This window comes from Anomaloglossus baeobatrachus, chromosome 6, assembly GCF_048569485.1.
Source record: "Anomaloglossus baeobatrachus isolate aAnoBae1 chromosome 6, aAnoBae1.hap1, whole genome shotgun sequence".
In the NCBI taxonomy this organism is placed as follows: domain Eukaryota; kingdom Metazoa; phylum Chordata; class Amphibia; order Anura; family Aromobatidae; genus Anomaloglossus; species Anomaloglossus baeobatrachus.
The window spans coordinates 489,874,667-489,896,037 of NC_134358.1; the positions used below are offsets into that span (position 1 = coordinate 489,874,667).

The following is a 21,371-nucleotide window of genomic DNA, read 5'->3' on the forward strand; positions in this document are numbered from 1 at the left end:
CTTGCTTGTTCATCAGTTGTAAAAAAAGAATAGCAGAATAAAATATTGTAGTATTCATTTTCCTGATGAAGAAGCGAGGCAGCTTCAAAACGCGTTGAAATAAACCACATTTTTTGTAATAACGCACAGTGTCATCTTGGACTGGCAGCACAGAACAACCACTAACCTTCCTTCTTTCCTAAGAGTGTAAACCACAGACCTGTTTGCATGGCAATTTATGGGATGAGGGGGCTGTGACTGCTGGAGCACCCCGAATTATTGGCTTCTCCCCTATTCCCTGCCAATAGCTATGGCAGTCACTTTCCAAAAAGATAAATGTGAGACATGGAAACAGACAAATGAGCATGATTTTTATTTGTAATCAACCATTAAAAAGTATTTATCTTTTTACAATTAGTAGCAAAAACATTCAGAATATTATACAGTAGGCTGCGACTTCCGGGGATTTTATGTGCAGCAACTTAGAAGAATTACGATTTTCGATAGGTCTCAAACATGATAATTACACCAAAAAAAAAAAGACATGGTCAGCAGCAACAACAACATCTCCCAACTGTTCAGATCCTATGGAATAATTCTCGGTGTGAAAATGGAATTATTTGCTTTATGGACAAAATATGAAAAATAAAGGGGTTGCCAAAATATGTTTCCTAGACAGCCTTTGCTTAAAAAAATAAGATAAACCATGCTTACCCTCCTAGTACTGTCTCCAACTCTGGTCTTTAATGACACAGCTGCAGTAGTGATATCATGGCTACAAGATGAGACCACTGCAGCCAATCACTGAGCTGAGAGATGTACTGACTACATAGTGACTGCTGAGCCCAGTGATTGTCTGCAGCTGTGTAAACAAAGAACAAGGGCAGCAGAAGAAGCGGCAGAGGGTGAAAGTGACGCTTGTTATTTTTTACCCAGAGGATACCTATTCATTAAAACATATATACAGTGGAACCTTGGTTAACGAGAACAATCCATTCTGGGAGTGTGCTTGTTAACCAAGTTACTTGTTCAGCAAAGCAAGATTTCCCATAGGAGATCATTGCAATGCAGACGATTAGTTCCACAACGTGTTAAATGTCCCATCCTGGTCCCCTATTCTGTCATTCCACACACGTACAAACACACACACACATACATACATATATATATGCGTTATGCTCACCTTACCTTCCATTCCATCGCAGGCCTCCTGGAACTTGCAGTTTGCCGGTACAGTTTGTCTATCAGGTAACCATCGTGACGAGGGAGGAACTTCCGCTGCCAGAGCGCTGACGTCAAAGGCAAGAGCCGCTTGCCTCTGATTGGCCAGCACGCTGCCTTTGAGTAGCGGCTGACAGTGGAAATTCCTCCCTCGTCGCCATGGTTCCTGATACACAGCCTGTAGCGGCGAACTACAAGAACCATGAGGCCGGCGATGAAACGGAAGGTAAGGTGAGCATAATATGTGTGTGTGCGCATGTTTGTGTGGACTGCAAAAGTGGATTAGAGCGCGGTGGATGTACGGAACCGGAAGTGTGTGCGGTGAGTATTTTGCTCGTACGGCAAAGCTTGATAATAAACCGAGTTCCACATTTACTGCAAGCTTTGCTCGTTAAGCGAAATACTCGCTAACTGCGTTACTCGTTAAGTGAGGTTCCACTGTACATCCTGGACATCCCTTTAAACATAGTCTATCTAGACCTTCATATTTTGGTCATAATTTACTGTAAGACAGATATGTGAGCAGTACTGTGAGTGAGGTGGTGGATGGACAATGAGAACTAGTTCATGCTCAATTTTAAGTACAATTTCATTTTATAAGAAGGAACTCCAAATTAATCGCAACTTTTTACCTAACAGAAAGTGCTATAAGAGTATTCATGCCCATGTAGAATGGAACAGAACGAAACCAGTGTTTAGTTAAAGTATGGCAGGAGAGCCTCATGATCAGACAAGACTTGGATTATTGCAGCCTTTAGTTTCCGGGGTACTCAAACACAGCAGCCGCCCCCATGCCGGTGCCAATGCACATTGATACAACACCGTAACCCCTGGAAAACAAAGTGTATGGGGTTAGTCAAAAGCTTCTAGGATCATTCAATAGGTAAAATTGGATATAAGCGAATAAAAGACTATTAAAAAAAAGAGAATTTTGTTTACTTACCGTAAATTCTTTTTCTTATAGTTCCGTATTGGGAGACCCAGACCATGGGTGTTTAGCTTCTACCTCTGGAGGACACACAAAGTACTACACTTAAAAGTGTAGCTCCTCCCTCTGAGCTTATACACCCCCTGGTGAGCAGACCCAGCCAGTTTAGTGCAAAAGCTGAAGGAGAATAGCCACCCACAAGTAGAACAGAGCAATAGCCGGAACAACCGGAAACTCTGTCCACGACAACAGCCGGTGACGCGGAACAAGAAAAGTGCCAACAGGCAACAGGGAGGGAGCTGGGTCTCCCAATACGGAACTATAAGAAAAAGAATTTACGGTAAGTAAACAAAATTCTCTTTTTCTTTATCGTTCCTATGGGAGACCCAGACCATGGGACGTTCCAAAGCAGTCCCTGGGTGGGAAATAAACCGAACAAAGAAAGAAGTAGGCAAAACCTAAACTTCACAAATGGGCGACAGCCGCCTGAAGGATGCGTCTGCCCAAGCTCGCATCTGCCGAAGCATTAGCATGCACTTGGTAGTGCTTTGAAAAGGTATGCAGGCTAGTCCAAGTGGCAGCCTGACAGACTTGTTGAGCCGTAGCCTGGTGCCTGAAAGCCCAAGAGGCACCAACAGCTCTGGTCGAATGTGCCTTGATCCCCGGCGGGGGAGGCACCTGAGAACTCTGGTAGGCGCCCGAAATGGTCGATCTAATCCAACGGGCTAAGGTCGGCTTAGAAGCAGAGAGGCCCTTGCGCCGACCTGTGGTTAGCACAAAAAGAGAAGTGCACCGCCTAATAGCAGCGGTGCGAGACACATAGATCCGGAGCGCCCTCACCAGATCCAGAGTATGCAGCGCTTTTTCAAAGCGATGAACAGGAACCGGACAAAAGGAAGGTAGGGTAATGTCCTGGTTAAGGTGGAAAGGAGAGACCACCTTAGGAAGAAAGTCCGGAGTCGGACGGAGAACCACCTTGTCTTGATGAAAAACTAAAAAAGGTGACTCCGAAGAGAGCGCGGCCAAATCAGAGACTCTCCTGAGGGAAGTTATGGCCACCAGAAAAGCCACTTTCTGTGAAAGACGATGCAAAGAGACCTCCCTAAGAGGCTCAAAGGGGGGTTTCTGCTAAACCGTGAGAACCAAATTAAGGTCCCAGGGATCCAAGGGCCGCCAGTAAGGCGGAATGATGTGAGACGCGCCTTGCATGAAGGTGCGGACCTGAGCCAGCCGAGCGAGACGCCGCTGGAACAGAACTGACAGAGCTGAGACTTGTCCCTTGAGAGAGTTGAGGGACAGTCCTAGCTGCAGACCGGACTGTAGAAAGGACAGAAGGGTCGGCAAGGAGAATGGCCAAGGAGGATGGTCAGTAGAGCGACACCATGACAGGAAAATTTTCCAAGTCCTGTGATAGATCTTAGCGGAGGAAGACTTACGGGCCCGAGTCATAGTGGAGATGACCTCAGGAGGAATACCAGAAGCCGTCAAGATCCAGGACTCAAGAGCCACGCCGTCAATTTGAGAGCCGCAGAATTCAGGCGGAAAAACGGACCTTGTGAGAGTAGGTCTGGACGGTCCGGGAGATGCCACGGCATCTCTACGGACAGATGGAGCAGGTCTGGATACCAAGCTCGCCTGGGCCAGTCCGGTGCAATGAGGATGACTCGACAGCCCTCCATTCTGATCTTGCGCAGAACTCTGGGCAAGAGAGCTAGAGGGGGAAACACGTAGGACAGACGAAACTGGGACCAGTCTTGAACCAGTGCGTCCGCGGCGAATGCCTGAGGGTCGTGGGAGCGAGCCACGTAAACGGGAACCTTGTTGTTGTGACGGGATGCCATTAGGTCCACGTCCGGGGTGCCCCATTTGCGGCAGATTGACTGAAACACTGCCGGGTGCAGGGACCACTCGCCACCATCCACGGTTTGACGGCTGAGATAATCTGCCTCCCAGTTTTCCACGCCTGGGATGTGGACTGCGGATATGGTGGACTTGGAGTCCTCCACCCATTGAAGGATGCGTTGTACCTCCAACATTGCCAGGCGGCTGCGTGTCCCGCCTTGGTGATTGATGTAGGCAACCGCTGTCGCGTTGTCTGACTGGACTCGAATGTGCCTGCCCGCCAACAGGTGGTGAAAAGCTAGGAGAGCTAGAAGCACGGCTCTGGTTTCCAGCACATTGATTGGAAGGGCTGACTCGGACGGAGTCCAAGTGCCCTGCGCTCTGTGGTGGAGATATACCGCTCCCCAGCCGGATAGACTGGCATCCGTGGTGAGAATCACCCAGGACGGGGCCAGGAAGGAGCGCCCCTGGGACAGGGAGAGAGGCCGAAGCCACCACTGAAGAGAGCTCCTGGTTTGTGGCGACAGAGCCACTAACCTGTGTAAGGAGGAAGGCCGCTTGTCCCAACAGCGGAGAATATCCAGCTGCAGGGGGCGCAGATGGAACTGGGCAAAGGGAACAGCCTCCATGGACGCCACCATTTGACCCAGCACCTGCATCAGCCGCCTGAGGGTATAACGGCGGGGCCTCAGCAGAGAGCGCACCGCTAGCTGAAGGGACTGCTGTTTGACTAAGGGCAACTTCACAAGTGCCGTCAAGGTCTCGAACTGCATCCCTAGGTACGTGAGACTCTGGGTCGGAGTCAGAGTGGATTTGGGCAGATTGACCAGCCACCCGAATTGAGCTAGAGTGGAGAGAGTGAGCGAGACACTCCGCTGACAATCTGCGCTGGATGAAGCCTTGACTAGAAGGTCGTCCAGGTAAGGAATCACTGCCAACCCCTGGAGGTGCAGAACTGCAATCACTGCTGCCATGACCTTGGTAAATACCCGAGGGGCGGTGGCCAACCCGAAGGGAAGAGCCACGAATTGGAAATGATCTTCTCCTACTGCAAAACGTAGCCAACGCTGGTGTGACACTGCAATTGGCACATGCAGATAGGCATCTCTGATGTCGATGGATGCCAGGAAATCCCCTTGGGACATAGAGGCAATGACTGATCGCAGAGACTCCATGCGAAAGGGCCGCACCTGAACATGCTTGTTGAGAAGCTTCAGATCCAGGATGGGCCGGAAGGTACCGTCCTTTTTGGGAACTAGGAAGAGATTTGAGTAGAAACCTCTGAACCGTTCCCAGGCGGGAACCGGTACAATTACTCCACTGGCCTGCAAGGCTGCCACGGCCTGTGAGAAGGCGGCGGCCTTGGAGCAGGGGGAAATTGAGAGAAAAAATCTGTTTGGAGGACTGGAAGAGAATTCTATCCTGTAGCCGTGGGAGATGATATCTCTCACCCACTGATCGGAGACGTGTTGAAACCAAGCGTCGCCAAAGTGGGAGAGCCTGCCACCGATTAAGGACGTTGCTGGAGCGGGCAGATAGTCACGAGGAGGCTGCCTTAGTGGCAGCAGCTCCTGCGGTCTTCTGAGGACGCGCTTTTGGGCGCCAGTTGGATTTCTGGTCCTTGGCTGAGTTAGTGGACAAGGCCGAGGGCTTAGAGGAAGACCAGTTGGAGGAACGAAAGGAGCGAAACCTCGACTGATTCCTACCCTGGGCAGGTTTCCTGGCTTTGGTTTGTGGCATGGAAGTACTCTTCCCGCCAGTAGCTTCCTTAATAATTTCATCCAGCTGTTCTCCGAACAGCCGGGACCCAGCAAAAGGGAACCCAGCAAGGTACTTCTTTGAAGAAGCATCTGCCTTCCACTCTCGAAGCCAAAAGATTCTGCGGATAGCGAGGGAATTAGCCGAAGCCACCGCAGTGCGGTGAGAAGCCTCCAGCATGGCAGACATGGCATAGGATGAAAAGGCCGAAGCTTGGGAAGTTAAGGCATCCATTTCGGGCATAGATTCCCTGGCGAGGGAATGCATCTCCTCTAGAGAAGCAGAGATGGCTTTGAGAGCCCACACTGCTGCAAAAGTCGGAGAAAACGCGGCCCCCGCCGCTTCATACACGGATTTGGCCAGAAGGTCAATCTGGCGGTCAGTGGAATCCTTAAGGGAAGTGCCATCAGCCACCGACACAACAGTCCGGGCTGCGAGCCTAGACACCGGAGGGTCTACCTTTGGGGAGTGAGCCCACTCCTTGACCACCTCAGGTGGAAAGGGAAAACGGTCATCAGAACCACGCTTTGGGAAGCGCTTGTCAGGACAGGCCCTGGGCTTGGTCACAGCGGCCTGAAAACTGGAGTGGTTAAAGAACACACTCTTTGCTTTCTTAGGCGAGGTAAACTGGTGCTTTTCTGCCAGAGAGGGTTGCTCCTCTGATACTGGCAGATTGAGATCCAGTACAGAATTAATAATAGCAATCAAGTCACTAAGATCTGAGTCACTTTCGGACAGATCAATGGGGTACATGGAGTTAGCCTCCGAGCCCCCTGTAAAGAGGCATCCTCCTCATCCTGCGAGTCAGCTCTGGAATCAGAGCCACGGGAGGAGGAGGGAGAGGGAACCCTGCGTCTCTTCTTAGGAGGACGGGGTCTGGGCCCTGATGATGAATCCTCTGTGAGCTCCGGTCCTGAGGGACCCCTAGCAGCAGAGGCACCCTGTGAAGGGGGCTGATGCATATTCATCAGAGTCCTGGACAGAAGTCCCATGGACTCAGCAAAGGACTGGGAAATAGACCTAGAAAAGGATTCTACCAAAGCCGGGGGTTCAGCCACAGGAGCAGGAGCAGCCTGAGAGACCACTGGGGGTGAGACTCCAGGCTGTGGCACCGCCAAGTTAGAGCAGGCATCACAATGTGGGAAGGTGCTCGGTTCAGGCAGCAGGAGCTTACATGCAGCGCATACAGCATAAAGCTTTGGGGCCTTGCTCCTCGTGTGAGACATGCTGCTGGAGTGGGGGCTCTGCCAGAGAATGAACCCCAGAGAGTATATACAGAGGTCCACAACCGGAGACCGGTTGTGGCTTACCAGACCGCTGGAGCGGTGTTGTGTGCCCTCCAGATCCCGAAGCCCGGACACCCAAGCACAGCACCTCAGCAGGGATGCTGCAGACCAGCACTGCAATGACTGATCGCAGAGAGACCGCTGAAAAAATGGCCGCCGGAGCGAAGAGAGGGGGCGGGACTTGCTTGAGGAGCGGGATCTGGAGGGCCATAGAGACCTACAGGGGAGGGGACACACACTGCAGTGGGGAGTGTCCCTCCCCTGTACAGAACGGCCGCCGGGAGGAGCCGAGCCTGATCCTCTGCATGAGTGACATGCGAGGGCAGTGAAACAGAAACTAGGCCTCCGGCGAAGCCGGGGCCTAAATTTGAGCGGCGCGGCCGACGCGCAGGCACCATCGGCGCGGTTCTCAGGCGACAGCTAGAGAACCCGCCGGAAAAGTCAGTAAACGCAATAAGCACACTCTCCCCCAACAATAAAGTACAGGGACCCCGAAATATAAACGTCTCAGGTATTTAGCTGCTGAGACGCAGGGCCAGGTCCCTGGGGATGAGTGCTCCGGTCCAGCAGGGTCCTGAAGGGCTGCGGATGGAGACCGGTCTCCTGCCAAGCATGGAGACCGTGCTGGCTCCCACTTCAAGCCAGAGCCCAGGAGGGATGGTGAAGGAGCACGGCATGTAAGGCTCCAGCCTAGGAAATCAACCTTACAACACTGCCGACACAGTGGGGTGAGAAGAGACATGCCGGGGGTCCAGATGTGGACCCGCCCTTCTTCATCTCGTTCCAAAAGGAAAAAATCATATGAGAATGCATATGTGGATGTATGCCTCCTGAACACAAAGCGATAAACTGGCTGGGACTGGCTCACCAGGGGGTGTATAAGCTCAGAGGGAGGAGCTACACTTTTAAGTGTAGTACTTTGTGTGTCCTCCAGAGGTAGAAGCTAAACACCCATTGTCTGGGTCTCCCATAGGAACGATAAAGAAAAAACAACAAACAAAAAAAACAAACCCTTACCGTTTACCCCTTCGCTTGAGTTCATTGAGTAAAGTGACCGTCTGCCTGGTACCGGTGCACCCTAGGGGATGTCCCAGAGCTATGGCTCCTCCATTGGGGTTAACTTTCTCCAATGGGATTCCTAATTTCTCTACACAATATACAGCCTGCAGAAAAATAAATCCAAAGTTTAGTTACATGGGCAGAATCATCAAAGAGCTTACGCCAGAAATCTGACATATACACCTGAATAAGACTGAAGGGTGCTTTACACGCTGCGACATAGTTAGCGCTAGCTAGCGATGTCGTGCGCGATAGCACCCGCCCCCGTCGTTCGTGCGACATTTAGTGATCGCTGCCGGAGCGAACATTATCGCTACAGCAGCGTCACATGCACATACCTTGTCTGCGACATCACTGTGACCGCTGAACAATCCCTCCTTCAAGGGGCAGGTGCGTTCGGCGTCACACCAACGTCACTAAGCGACCGCCCAATAGCAGAGGAGGGACGTAGATGAGCGGCCAGAACATGCCACCCACCTCCTTCCTTCCTCATTGCCGGTGGACGCAGTTAAGGAGATGTTCGTCTTTCCAGCGGTGTCACACACAGCGATGTGTGCTGGCTCAGGAACGACGAACAACATCGTACCTGCAGCAGCAACGATATTTTGAAAAGGAGCGACGTGTCAACGATTAACGTTTTTTGCCTCTTTTGCGATCGTTGATCGTCGCTCCTTGGTGTCACACGCTGCGATGTCGCTAACGGCGCCGGATGTGCGTCACTAACGACGTGACCCCGACGATATATCGTTAGCGATGTCGCAGCGTGTAAAGCACCCTTCACAGTTGTCCGTCAAATTCACCATAAATTAGGGACACTAAAGTGGCGTAATTCACTGCAGAAGTGTACACGAGCCCCCATAGCGCACATTTCTGGGGCGGCGCTCACTAGGAATGTGCCTGATTCATTAACTGGCGCTTAATGAATTAGGGCAGCGTACTGCAGCAAGCGCTTTATTAAGACTGGCGTGCTCTATGCCAGTTCTTATGAATCGCCCCCTCAGTATCTGACCATCAGGGAGATGTGATCAACTAAAATAGACCACCTTAGTACAGTCTGAAGAAGGACTGCACAGCCAAATACTCCACCCGCTGGTTACAATGACTGCACGGTCCTGACAGGAGAGATGTGGGTGCAATGGCGAGATTTCATGAAAGTCACAGGGGCTCTTCGCTGTATAATTAGTAAGTCTTTGGTGACGGGTGTGCACAAACTGAGTGGCCATTAAAAATAAGAAGTAAGTTTTTCAATTAAGACAGAATAAAGCTGCTGTGAATCTCATTAAACTACCTTAGGCCCTGTGCGCACTAAAAGAAGGGAATTTTGTTTACTTACCGTAAATTCCTTTTCTTCTAGCTCCAATTGGGAGACCCAGACAATTGGGTGTATAGCTACTGCCTCCGGAGGCCACACAAAGCACTACACTAAAAAGTGTAAGGCCCCTCCCCTTCTGGCTATACACCCCCCCGTGGGATCACGGGCTCCTCAGTTTTAGTGCAAAAGCAAGAAGGAGGAAAGCCAATAACTGTTTTAAAGACAAATTCAATCCGAGGAACAACATCGGAGAACTGAACTCTTCAACATGAACAACATGTGCACCCGAAAAAACACAATCCCTAAGAAAACAGGGCGGGTGCTGGGTCTCCCAATTGGAGCTAGAAGAAAAGGAATTTACGGTAAGTAAACAAAATTCCCTTCTTCTTTGTCGCTCCAAATTGGGAGACCCAGACAATTGGGACGTCCAAAAGCAGTCCCTGGGTGGGTAAAAGAATACCTCGTGATAGGGCCGTCAAACAGCCCTTTCCTACAGGTGGGCCACCGCCGCCTGAAGGACTTGTCTACCTAGGCTGGCATCCGCCGAAGCGTAGGTATGCACCTGATAATGCTTGGTAAAAGTGTGCAGACTCGACCAGGTAGCCGCCTGGCACACCTGCTGAGCCGTAGCCTGGTGCCGTAATGCCCAGGACGCACCCACGGCTCTGGTAGAATCGGAAGCCCAGCAGAACGGTAGGTGTGAAGAATTGGTTCCTTGATCCACCGCGCCAGGGTGGATTTGGAAGCTTGCGACCCCTTACGCTGACCAGCGACAAGGATAAAGAGTGCATCCGAGCGGCGCAGGGGCGCCGTGCGGGAAATGTAGATCCTGAGTGCTCTCACCAGATCCAATAAATGCAAACCTTTTTCAAATTGGTGAACTGGATGCGGACACAAAGACGGTAAAGTGATATCCTGGTTGAGATGAAAGGAGGATACCACCTTAGGAAGAAATTCTGGAATTGGACGCAGAACTACCTTGTCCTGGTGAAATACTAGGAAGGGAGATCTGCATGATAACGCCGCCAGCTCGGACACTCTCCGAAGAGACGTGACCGCCACTAGAAAGGCCACTTTCTGTGAAAGACGAGAAAGGGAAACATCCTTCAAAGGCTCGAAAGGCGGCTTCTGGAGAGCAATTAGGACCTTGTTCAGATCCCAGGGCTCCAACGGCCGCTTGTAAGGGGGGACGATATGACAAACCCCTTGCAGGACCGTGCGTACCTGAGGAAGTCGCGCTAGGCGCTTCTGAAAAAATACGGATAGCGCGGAGACTTGACCTTTAAGGGAGCCGAGCGACAAACCTTTTTCCAACCCAGACTGCAGGAAGGAAAGAAAAATAGGCAATGCAAATGGCCAGGGAGAAACTCCCTGAGCAGAGCACCAATATAAGAATATCTTCCACGTCCTGTGGTAGATCTTGGCGGAGGATGGTTTCCTAGCCTGTCTCATGGTGGCAACCACTTCATGAGATAAACCTGAGGCCGCTAGGATCCAGGACTCAATGGCCACACAGTCAGGTTCAGGGCCGCAGAATTCAGATGGAAAAACGGCCCTTGAGACAGCAAGTCTGGACGGTCTGGCAGAGCCCACGGTTGGCCTACCGTGAGGTGCCACAGATCCGGGTACCACGACCTCCTTGGCCAGTCTGGAGCGACGAGGATGGCGCGGCGGCAGTCGGTCCTGATCTTGCGCAGCACCCTGGGCAACAACGCCAGAGGTGGGAACACATAAGGTAGCCTGAACTGCGACCAATCCTGAACTAGGGCGTCTGCCGCCAGAGCTCGGTAATCGTGGGATCGCGCCATGAAAACCGGGACCTTGTTGTTGTGCCGTGACGCCATCAGGTCGACGTCCGGCATCCCCCAGCGGCGACAGATCTCCTGAAACACGTCCGGGTGAAGGGACCATTCCCCTGCGTCCATGCCCTGGCGACTGAGAAAGTCTGCTTCCCAGTTTTCCACGCCTGGTATGTGAACTGCGGATATGGTGGATGCCGTGTCTTCCACCCACGTCAGAATCCGCCGGACTTCCTGGAAGGCCTGCCGACTGCGTGTTCCCCCTTGGTGGTTGATGTATGCCACCGCTGTGGAGTTGTCCGACTGAATTCGGATCTGCTTGCCTGCTAGCCACTGCTGGAAGGCTTGTAGGGCAAGATAGACTGCTCTGATTTCCAGAACATTGATTTGAAGGGTGGACTCTTTCCGAGTCCACGTACCGTGAGCCCTGTGGTGGAGAAACACTGCTCCCCACCCTGACAGGCTCGCGTCTGTCGTGACCACCGCCCAGGATGGGGGTAGGAACGACTTTCCTTTCGACAATGAGGTGGGAAGAAGCCACCACCGGAGAGAGTCCTTGGCTGTCTGAGAGAGGGAGACATCCCTGTCGAGGGATGTCGACTTCCCGTCCCATTGGCGGAGAATGTCCCATTGAAGTGGACGCAGATGAAACTGCGCGAAAGGAACTGCTTCCATTGCTGCTACCATCTTCCCTAGGAAGTGCATGAGGCGCCTCAAGGGGTGCGACTGGCCCTGAAGGAGAGATTGCACCCCTGTCTGTAGTGAACACTGTTTGTCCAGTGGAAGTTTCACTATCGCTGAGAGAGTATGAAACTCCATGCCAAGATATGTTAGTGATTGGGTCGGGGTTAGATTTGACTTTGAAAAGTTGATAATCCACCCGAAACCCTGGAGTCTTCAGTGCCACGTTCAGGCTGTGCTGGCATGCCTCTTGAGAGGGTGCCTTGATAAGTAGATCGTCCAAATACGGAATCACAGAGTGACCTTGCGAGTGCAGGACTGCCACTACTGCTGCCATAACCTTGGTAAAGACCCGAGGGGCTGTCGCCAGCCCGAAAGGTAGAGCTACGAACTGCAGGTGTTCGCTTCCTACAACGAAGCGTAGAAAACGCTGATGCTCTGGCGCAATCGGCACGTGGAGATAAGCATCCTTGATGTCTATTGATGCAAGGAAATCTCCTTGAGACATTGAGGCGATGACGGAGCGGAGGGATTCCATCCGGAACCCACAAACAAATTGGAGTAAAAACCGCGACCTCGTTCCTGAAGAGGAACGGGAGTCACCACTCCTTCCGCCTTTAGGGCGGACACCGCTTGCAGAAGCGCATCTGCTCGGTCGGGAGGTGGAGAAGTTCTGAAGAAGCGAGTTGGAGGACGAGAACTGAACTCTATCCTGTACCCGTGAGACAGAATGTCTCTCACCCAACGGTCTTTGACCTGTGACAGCCAAATGTCGCCAAAGCGGGAGAGCCTGCCACCGACCGAGGATGCGGAGAGAGGAGGCTGAGAGTCATGAGGAAGCCGTCTTGGTAACGGCTCTTCCGGCTGTCTTTTTTGGTCGTGATTGAGTCCGCCAAGAATCTGAGCCCCTCTGATCCTTTTGAGTCCTTTTGGACGAGGAGAATTGGGACCTGCCTGAGCCTCGAAAGGACCGAAAACCAGACTGTCCCCTCCTCTGTTGGGGTTTGTTTTGTCTGGGTTGAGGTAAGGATGAATCCTTACCCTTGGAGTGTTTAATGATTTCATCCAAACGCTCACCAAACAGTCGGTCACGAGAAAGAGGCAAACTGGTTAAGCACTTCTTGGAAGCAGAATCTGCCTTCCATTCTCTCAACCACAAGGCTCTACGTAAAACCACAGAGTTGGCAGACGCCACTGCCGTACGGCTCGTAGAGTCTAGGACAGCATTAATCGCGTAAGACGCGAATGCAGACATTTGAGAGGTCAATGGTGCCACCTGCGGAGCAGATGTACGTGTGACCGTGTCGACCTGTGTAAGCCCAGCTGAAATAGCTTGGAGTGCCCATACGGCTGCGAATGCTGGCGCCAACGACGCTCCAATAGCTTCATAGATGGATTTCAACCAGAGCTCCATCTGTCTGTCAGTGGCATCTTTAAGTGCCGCCCCATCTTCCACTGCAACTAAGGATCTAGCTGCAAGCCTGGAGATTGGAGGGTCCACCTTGGGACACTGGGTCCAGCCCTTGACCACGTCAGGGGGAAAAGGATATCGTGTATCTTTAAGCCGTTTGGAGAAACGCTTATCTGGATAAGCGTGGTGTTTCTGGATAGCGTCTCTAAAGTCAGAGTGGTCCAGAAAAGTGCTCAATTTACGCTTGGGATACCTGAAATGGAATTTCTCCTGCTGTGAGGCTGACTCCTCTGCAGGAGGAGCTGGTGGAGAAATATCTAACATTCTATTGATGGACGCTATAAGATCATTCACTATGGCGTCACCATCAGGTGTATCCAGATTGAGAACGGTCCCAGGATCAGAATCCTGATCAGCCACATCCGCCTCATCACACAGAGAGTCGTCCAGCTGGGACCCTGACCAGTGTGATGAAGTTGAGGGCCGCTCATAGCGAGCCCGCTTAGGCCGTCTGGGACTGTCGTCCGAGTCAGAGTCGTCACCCTGGGGTGCATGCGACACCTCCTGAGCTCGGGAGAGATCCAGCTGAGGGGGACCAGGGAGCAATGATTCAACAGTGCCCATGGTCTGAGTTATTGGTCTAGACTGCAATGTTTCAAGAATTTTAGACATAGTCATAGACAATCTGTCAGCAAAAACTGCAAACTCCGTCCCTGTCACCTGGACAGCATTCACAGGTGGTTCTCCCTGGGTCACCTCTAGCAGCGGCCCCGGCTGAGCAAGTGCCACAGGGGCCGAGCACTGCACACAATGGGGGTCAGTGGAACCTGCCGGTAGAGCAGCCCCACATGCGGTACAAGCAGCATATAAAGTCTGTGCCTTGGCACGTTTGCTTTTTGCGGACGACATGCTGTTGTCTGCCTTGAGTAACCTAGGAGGGTATATAGCAGAGGGTCACCAGCGATCGTACAGTGTAATGTATAGTATGCAAGCACAAAAATACAAAGTACACTTCGGCACAAGTGGGGGTGAGCCCTTGAGGGCTGCTTACCGCCCGCTGAAAAGCGGGTGTGAGGTCGCAGAATCCCGTGTCTGGGTCTCCCAGTCTCCCCTCTCCAGCTCAGCGTGCAGACAGGAATGGCTGCCGGCGTCCTGTGAGGAGGGGCGGACCGTGGGCGTGCCACAAACAAAGAGCGGGAAACTGGCGTCCCACTGTGCCCAGTGTGAGGGCTGGAGTATGTAAAGCAGACTCCAGCCCTCAGCGCTGATGGTCTGTACAGCGTCCCGCCCTCCCCCTGACTGGCAGGTCTGGGGGCGGGAACGAAACGAACTAGGCCGCAAAAGCCGGGGACTGTAGTAATAAGCGCGGCCGTCATACATGCACGGCTAGCGCGGAAGTCCCCGGCGCACCACAAGTCCCAGCCGCGTCGCAGTGAAAACTGACCCCAGCGGCCGGCGCGGCCGTTCGTACTAAGTCTACTCACTCAGCAGCGCTGTAGTGAGGAATGGCACAAGCGCAGCAGCGCTGATGTCCCCGGCGCACTAACACGCCCAGCATGCTGCGGTGTGCGCGCGGTATGCCCGGGGACACAGAGTACCTTAACGAAGCAGGGCCCTGTCCCTGACGATACTCAGCTCCATATCCAGCCGATTCTCCGGGGGCTGTGGAAGGAGCACGGTCTCAGTGCCTGGAGACCGGTAAAGTCCCACTTCACCCAGAGCCCTAATGGGGATGGGGAAGGAATCAGCATGTGGGCTCCAGCCTCCGTACCCGCAATGGGTACCTCAACCTTAACAAACACCGCCGACAGAAAGTGGGGTGAGAAGGGAGCATGCTGGGGGCCCTAGAATGGGCCCTCTTTTCTTCCATCCGACATAGTCAGCAGCTGCTGCTGACTAAACAGTGGAGCTATGCGTGGATGTCTGACCTCCTTCGCACAAAGCATAAAACTGAGGAGCCCGTGATCCCACGGGGGGGGGTGTATAGCCAGAAGGGGAGGGGCCTTACACTTTTTAGTGTAGTGCTTTGTGTGGCCTCCGGAGGCAGTAGCTATACACCCAATTGTCTGGGTCTCCCAATTAGGAGCGACAAAGAAAAAAGGATTTTTCTCAAGAAATTTCTTGAATCTGAAAGATTAGCGCACTTGCGTTAAAAAAACCCACCAATAACGCACCGAAAAACGCATGCGTTTTTTATGCATTTTTTTCCGCAGGTTGGTCCCTGCATTTTTTTACCATTATCTATGGCAAAAAACACAGGTACCTGCAGAAAAGAAGTGACATGCACATTCTTTTTCTCAAGAAATTCTACAGAAAGAATGTTCTTGAGAAAAAAAAAAAACGCAGTGTGTGCACAGCTATTTTTTTTCCACAGGTTTTGCTGGGGAATATCTGCAGAAAGGTTACAACCATTTTCTCAAGAAATTTCTGCAAAAAAAAAACGCCAAAAAAAACATGGGTAAAAAAACGTAGTACGCATAGGACCTTGTAGCATCTGTATGCCAATCGCTACATGTGACAACAATAATAATAATAATAATAAAAAAAAAAAAAAAGTCTGGACACAATAGCACATGCTCATTTGATTTACAAAACACCCTTAAAGGGAATCCATCACCATCTGAGAGCAGCACAATGTAGGGGCAGAGACCCTGATTCCAGAGGTGCGTCACTTACTGGGCTGTGTGCTGACATTTTGATAAAATCAATCTTTTCTCTGCTGCAGATCTAGCAGTTATACAGAGATCATGAATATGCTGGACTACCCGACAGCGTGCCAAGTAGTCCTGTAATGATAATCTCCTGCTGATTAAACAAAGATTATCAAAACGCCACTAAGCAGCCCAATAAGTGACACCACTGGAATCAGGATCCCTGCCCTTACATTATGCTGCTCTCAGATTGGATGGCAAAAACCCGGTGACGGATTCCCTTTAATGGAAGCTTATTTTAATAAGGTGGCAGATTCAGGATACATTGATGTCACTGAAAATAACACTTACCTGACTGGCAAAAGCTTCATTAATTTCATACACGTCTATATCGTGAACTGTGAGGCCTGGAATAGAAAATCTGTTTTGTATAATGCACTTCTACAAGAAAACAATAAGTTAAGGCACTGTAATCAGACAGATTTTACAAGAGTTTCTGCACAGTTTATGCTCCAAAAATCTCAGGGTGAACCTATCCTAATTGTTTAAGTGAACCACTTATGGTGTAAAATGTCCTTGTGTGACTGACTGCAAAGATATATTGTTGTATAAAAAACTGTTTAGTCAGTCTGTGCATATTAAGTTGCCCAAATTTAGTTATCAAATTGGTGAGACTGAGCTTGTGTTGATTCCTTCACCAATAGTACAAAAATGGCTTTCAAACATCCCAACTATGAAGTTGAAAGGTTAAATATTTTGGATGTGGAGACGAACTGTTGGAGGTTTTACATACATAGAGATGGATTCCTGCTTTTCATATCTGTAGCACACAGACAGAAGCAAAAGACAAATATTCAGCAGCACTGAGCAGAGTAGATGTGAGTGCACTGAGCAGTGTAGATGCGAGTGCTGCACTGAGCAGAGTAGATGCGAGTGCTGCACTGAGCAGAGTAGATGCGAGTGCTGCACTGAGCAGAGTAGATGCGAGTGCTGCACTGAGCAGAGTAGATGCGAGTGCTGCACTGAGCAGAGTAGATGCGAGTGCTGCACTGAGCAGAGTAGATGCGAGTGCTGCACTGAGCAGAGTAGATGCGAGTGCTGCACTGAGCAGAGTAGATGCGAGTGCTGCACTGAGCAGAGTAGATGCGAGTGCTGCACTGAGCAGAGTAGATGCGAGTGCTGCACTGAGCAGAGTAGATGCGAGTGCTGCACTGAGCAGAGTAGATGCGAGTGCTGCACTGAGCAGAGTAGATGCGAGTGCTGCACTGAGCAGAGTAGATGCGAGTGCTGCACTGAGCAGAGTAGATGCGAGTGCTGCACTGAGCAGAGTAGATGCGAGTGCTGCACTGAGCAGAGTAGATGCGAGTGCTGCACTGAGCAGAGTAGATGCGAGTGCTGCACTGAGCAGAATAGATGCGAGTGCTGCACTGAGCAGAATAGATGCGAGTGCTGCACTGAGCAGAATAGATGCGAGTGCTGCACTGAGCAGAATAGATGCGAGTGCTGCACTGAGCAAAATAGATGCGAGTGCTGCACTGAGCAGAGTAGATGCGAGTGCTGCACTGAGCAGAGTAGATGCGAGTGCTGCACTGAGCAGAGTAGATGCGAGTGCTGCACTGAGCAGAGTAGATGCGAGTGCTGCACTGAGCAGAGGAGATGCGAGTGCACTGAGCAGTGTAGATGCGAGTGCACTGAGCAGTATAGATGCGAGTGCACTGAGCAGTATAGATGCGAGTGCACTGAGCAGAGTAGATGCGAGTGCACCGAGCAGTGTAGATACGAATGCACTTAGCAGTGTAGATGCGAGTGCACTTAGCAGTGTAGATGTGAGTGCACTGAGCAGTGTAGATGTGAGTGCACTGAGCAGTGTAGATGTGAGTGCACTGAGCAGAGTAGATGTGAGTGCACCGAGCAGAGTAGATGTGAGTGCACCGAGCAGAGTAGATGTGAGTGCACCGAGCAGAGTAGATGTGAATGCACCGAGCAGAGTAGATGCGAGTGCACCGAGCAGTGTAGATGCGAGTGCACCGAGCAGTGTAGATACGAATGCACTTAGCAGTGTAGATGAGAGTGCACTTAGCAGTGTAGATGAGAGTGCACTTAGCAGTGTAGATGTGAGTGCACTGAGCAGTGTAGATGAGAGTGCACTGAGCAGTGTAGATGAGAGTGCACTTAGCAGTGTAGATGTGAGTGCACTGAGCAGTGTAGATGTGAGTGCACTGAGCAGTGTAGATGTGAGTGCACTGAGCAGTGTAGATGCGAGTGCACCGAGCAGTGTAGATGAGAGTGCACTTAGCAGTGTAGATGCGAGTGCACTGAGCAGTGTAGATGCGAGTGCACTGAGCAGTGTAGATGTGAGTGCACTGAGCAGAGTAGATGTGAGTGCACCGAGCAGTGTAGATGTGAATGCACCGAGCAGAGTAGATGCGAGTGCACCGAGCAGAGTAGATGCGAGTGCACCGAGCAGAGTAGATGCGAGTGCACCGAGCAGAGTAGATGCGAGTGCACCGAGCAGTGTAGATGTGAGTGCACCGAGCAGTGTAGATGTGAGTGCACTGAGCAGTGTAGATGTGAGTGCACTGAGCAGTGTAGATGTGAGTGCACTGAGCAGTGTAGATGTGAGTGCACTGAGCAGTGTAGATGTGAGTGCACTGAGCAGTGTAGATGTGAGTGCAGCACCAGAGAGAGATAAAACAGTTGCCTGAAGCTGCAGCTTAACCTGTCAGTGCTTCTGTCTGTCACAGTGTGGATTGCTCCTCGCTTCTCCTCCTCCCCTAGTTTAATAGGCTATGTAACCTGACATCTCACTGTCCATACTCTGTGCACACATTGCAGTTTTGTCACGTTTTTTTCAGTACAGACTTGTCACAAAATCTGAAGAATTTCCTTGTTGTTCCAGCCAAGTGAAAAATTCTCAAATTCTCATGCACACATTGGTTACTTTTCCTTGCAGATTTGCAGCTGATTTTAATCTGCATCATGTCAATTCTTTCAGCATTTTTGCAACAGATTTTACCCATAATAATGAATGGGAAAACGCAGCAAAAACACATCCAAAAAACATGTCAAAGACGCATCAATAAAGCATGTATTTGATGCTGCGTTTTTCCTGTCATCACGTCTGTATTTACAGCAAGTTTTTCCATCTGGATGGAAAAATAAAATAGTTATGGCTCTTGGAAGAAAGGGGGATAAAACAAAAACACTAAAATGGAAAAGGTCGTGAAGAGGTTAAGGAGCCTTTTACTGGGCAAATCTGTCAAATTAAAGGGAACCTGTCACCAGATTTGGGGCCTATAAGCTGCGGCCACCACCAGTGGGCTCTTATATACAGCATTTTAACATGCTGTATATAAGAGCCCAGGCCGCTGTGTAGAACGTAAGAATCACTTTATAATACTTACCTAAACGATCGCTGTGGTGGAGTTGGGTCATATAGGAGTCTCTATCCTCCGATACTGGCGCCTCCTCTCTCGACCATCAATATCGCCCTTCTAAAGCTGGTGTGCATGACGCCTCCTACGTCATCCACACTCCTACGGCATTCAGGTCCTGCGCAGGCGCACTTTCATCCGCCCTGAGCAGGGCAGATCAAAGTATTGTGGTGCTCCTTCCCGAGACCAGCGAGTGTGTATGACTTAGGACACGTCATGCACACAGGCTTCAGAAGGAGGACGACGATGGACGAAAGAGGAGGTGCCCATTCGACCCATCTTCTCTGCACTGACTGTTTAGGTGAGTATTATAAAGTGATTTTTACGTTCTACACAGCAGCCTGGGCTCTTATATACAGCATGTTAGAATGTGTATATAAGAGCCCACTGGTGGTGGCTGCAGCTTATAGGCCCCAAATCTGGTGACAGGTTCCCTTTAAGGATACCGCTATTCATTTCTCAAGGATCCTTAAAAAGGGGTTTTCCACTACTTGGGCAACTGCTTCTCGTTCCCTAGGTTTGGCTTCATTGAAACAAAAAAGCTTATGCTAACCAATCACTGTCAATGCGAATAAACTATGACAACCCCAATGGTTCATTTATTTTTATTTCTAACAGTGAAAGAGTTACTTACACAACACTACAATTGGAGAAACCTTACCTGCCTTCTGTAATGCCACTGGTATGGCATATGCAGGTCCTACTCCCATAATGTCAGGGGGAACCCCAACCACAGCAAAGGACTTTAACACCCCCATTATGGGGAGACCCAGCTGGACAGCAGCTGAGCGTTTCGCCAATATTACTGCAGCAGCTCCATCACTGACCTGACTGGCATTGCCTGCAGGAAAGAATGGTTGGAAAGAGGAAATGATCAGGAGATGCGGGGGTCATATGAATTGTTAAAAGTTCCAACACAATTATTCATAGTGCAACAAATGAAGCCGAGGCTCGTGCCTAAAGGCCCCGTCACACACAGAGATAAATCTTTGGCAGATCTGTGGTTGCAGTGAAATCATGGACATATTGTTCCATTTGTACACAGCCACAAACCTGGCACTGATTGTCCACAATTTCACTGCAACCACAGATCTGCCGCAGATTTATCTCTGTGTGTGACAGGGCCTTAATAGGAGTTGATTCTATGTTCAGATTTTTAACTAATCATATGGCAAATAAAAGGCATGGCGTTTGCCCTGCAATTCGCAGTTTAACTGCCAGGGGTGCACATCCGGATTAGCCCCTTTCAACGAGATTAATCTGCGTTTGCTCAGAAAGTTACCCTTCATTATATCTCACTGGGAAGAAAGCGGCGACTGTCTTTTATTTTTAACTTTCCACTGTCATTCTAATATGTCAAAGTGAGGATTTGGGCCGCACTCACCAGCGGTTGTGCTTCCATCATCCTTAAAAGCTGGTCTAAGTTTGGCAAGCCCCTCTAAAGTTGTGTTTGGTCTAACCCCCTCATCCTCGGTCACAGTTATAGTGGCTGTGTTGCCCTGATCATCTGTGAATGAAGTGGTCACAGGAACGATTTCAGCTTTGAAATTGCCAGATTTTTGTGCAGCAGCAGCTCTGAAACATACAAAGATATAATGTAATGTACTTTATTGCATAGTATTTATAAGGCTACTAAAATACCTAGATATTACTAAATACCTAAATCCATCTCTAAATAAATAAGCACTTAGGGCAAATATAGGAGGCCAATACATACAGCAGACTATATATAAGTAATCGGATGAAACATCTATCCTACTGATTTACAGGTTGTGTGAATTATTCTAGAAAGTTAAAGGGAACCTGTCACCAGATTTGGGGACTATAAGCTGCGGCCACCACCAGTGGGCTCTTATATACACATTCTAATATGCTGTATATAAGAGCGCAGGCCGCTGTGTACAACATAAAAATCACCTTATAATACTCACCTAGGGGGTTGGTGTGGTGCAAACTGGTCAGATGGGTGGCGCAATTCTTCAGGACCGGCGCCTCCTCTTTCAGCCATCT

General features: G+C 50.4%; 1 protein-coding gene across 1 annotated transcript in view; it reads right to left on the reverse strand.

The window, feature by feature from the left end:
* Nucleotides 1-337: 337 nt before the first annotated feature.
* ACAA1 (acetyl-CoA acyltransferase 1) overlaps nt 338-21,371 on the reverse strand; it is a 64,673-nt gene continuing 43,639 nt past the window's right edge. Inside the window, exons 8-12 of the mRNA XM_075315398.1 lie at nt 20,746-20,936; nt 20,023-20,202; nt 16,279-16,334; nt 8,032-8,177; nt 338-2,030 (exon numbers count right to left, since the gene is read on the reverse strand). Of these exons, the coding sequence (XP_075171513.1) occupies nt 1,955-2,030; nt 8,032-8,177; nt 16,279-16,334; nt 20,023-20,202; nt 20,746-20,936 (649 nt within the window). The 3' untranslated portion in view covers nt 338-1,954. The remainder of the gene's footprint in view (nt 2,031-8,031; nt 8,178-16,278; nt 16,335-20,022; nt 20,203-20,745; nt 20,937-21,371) is intronic.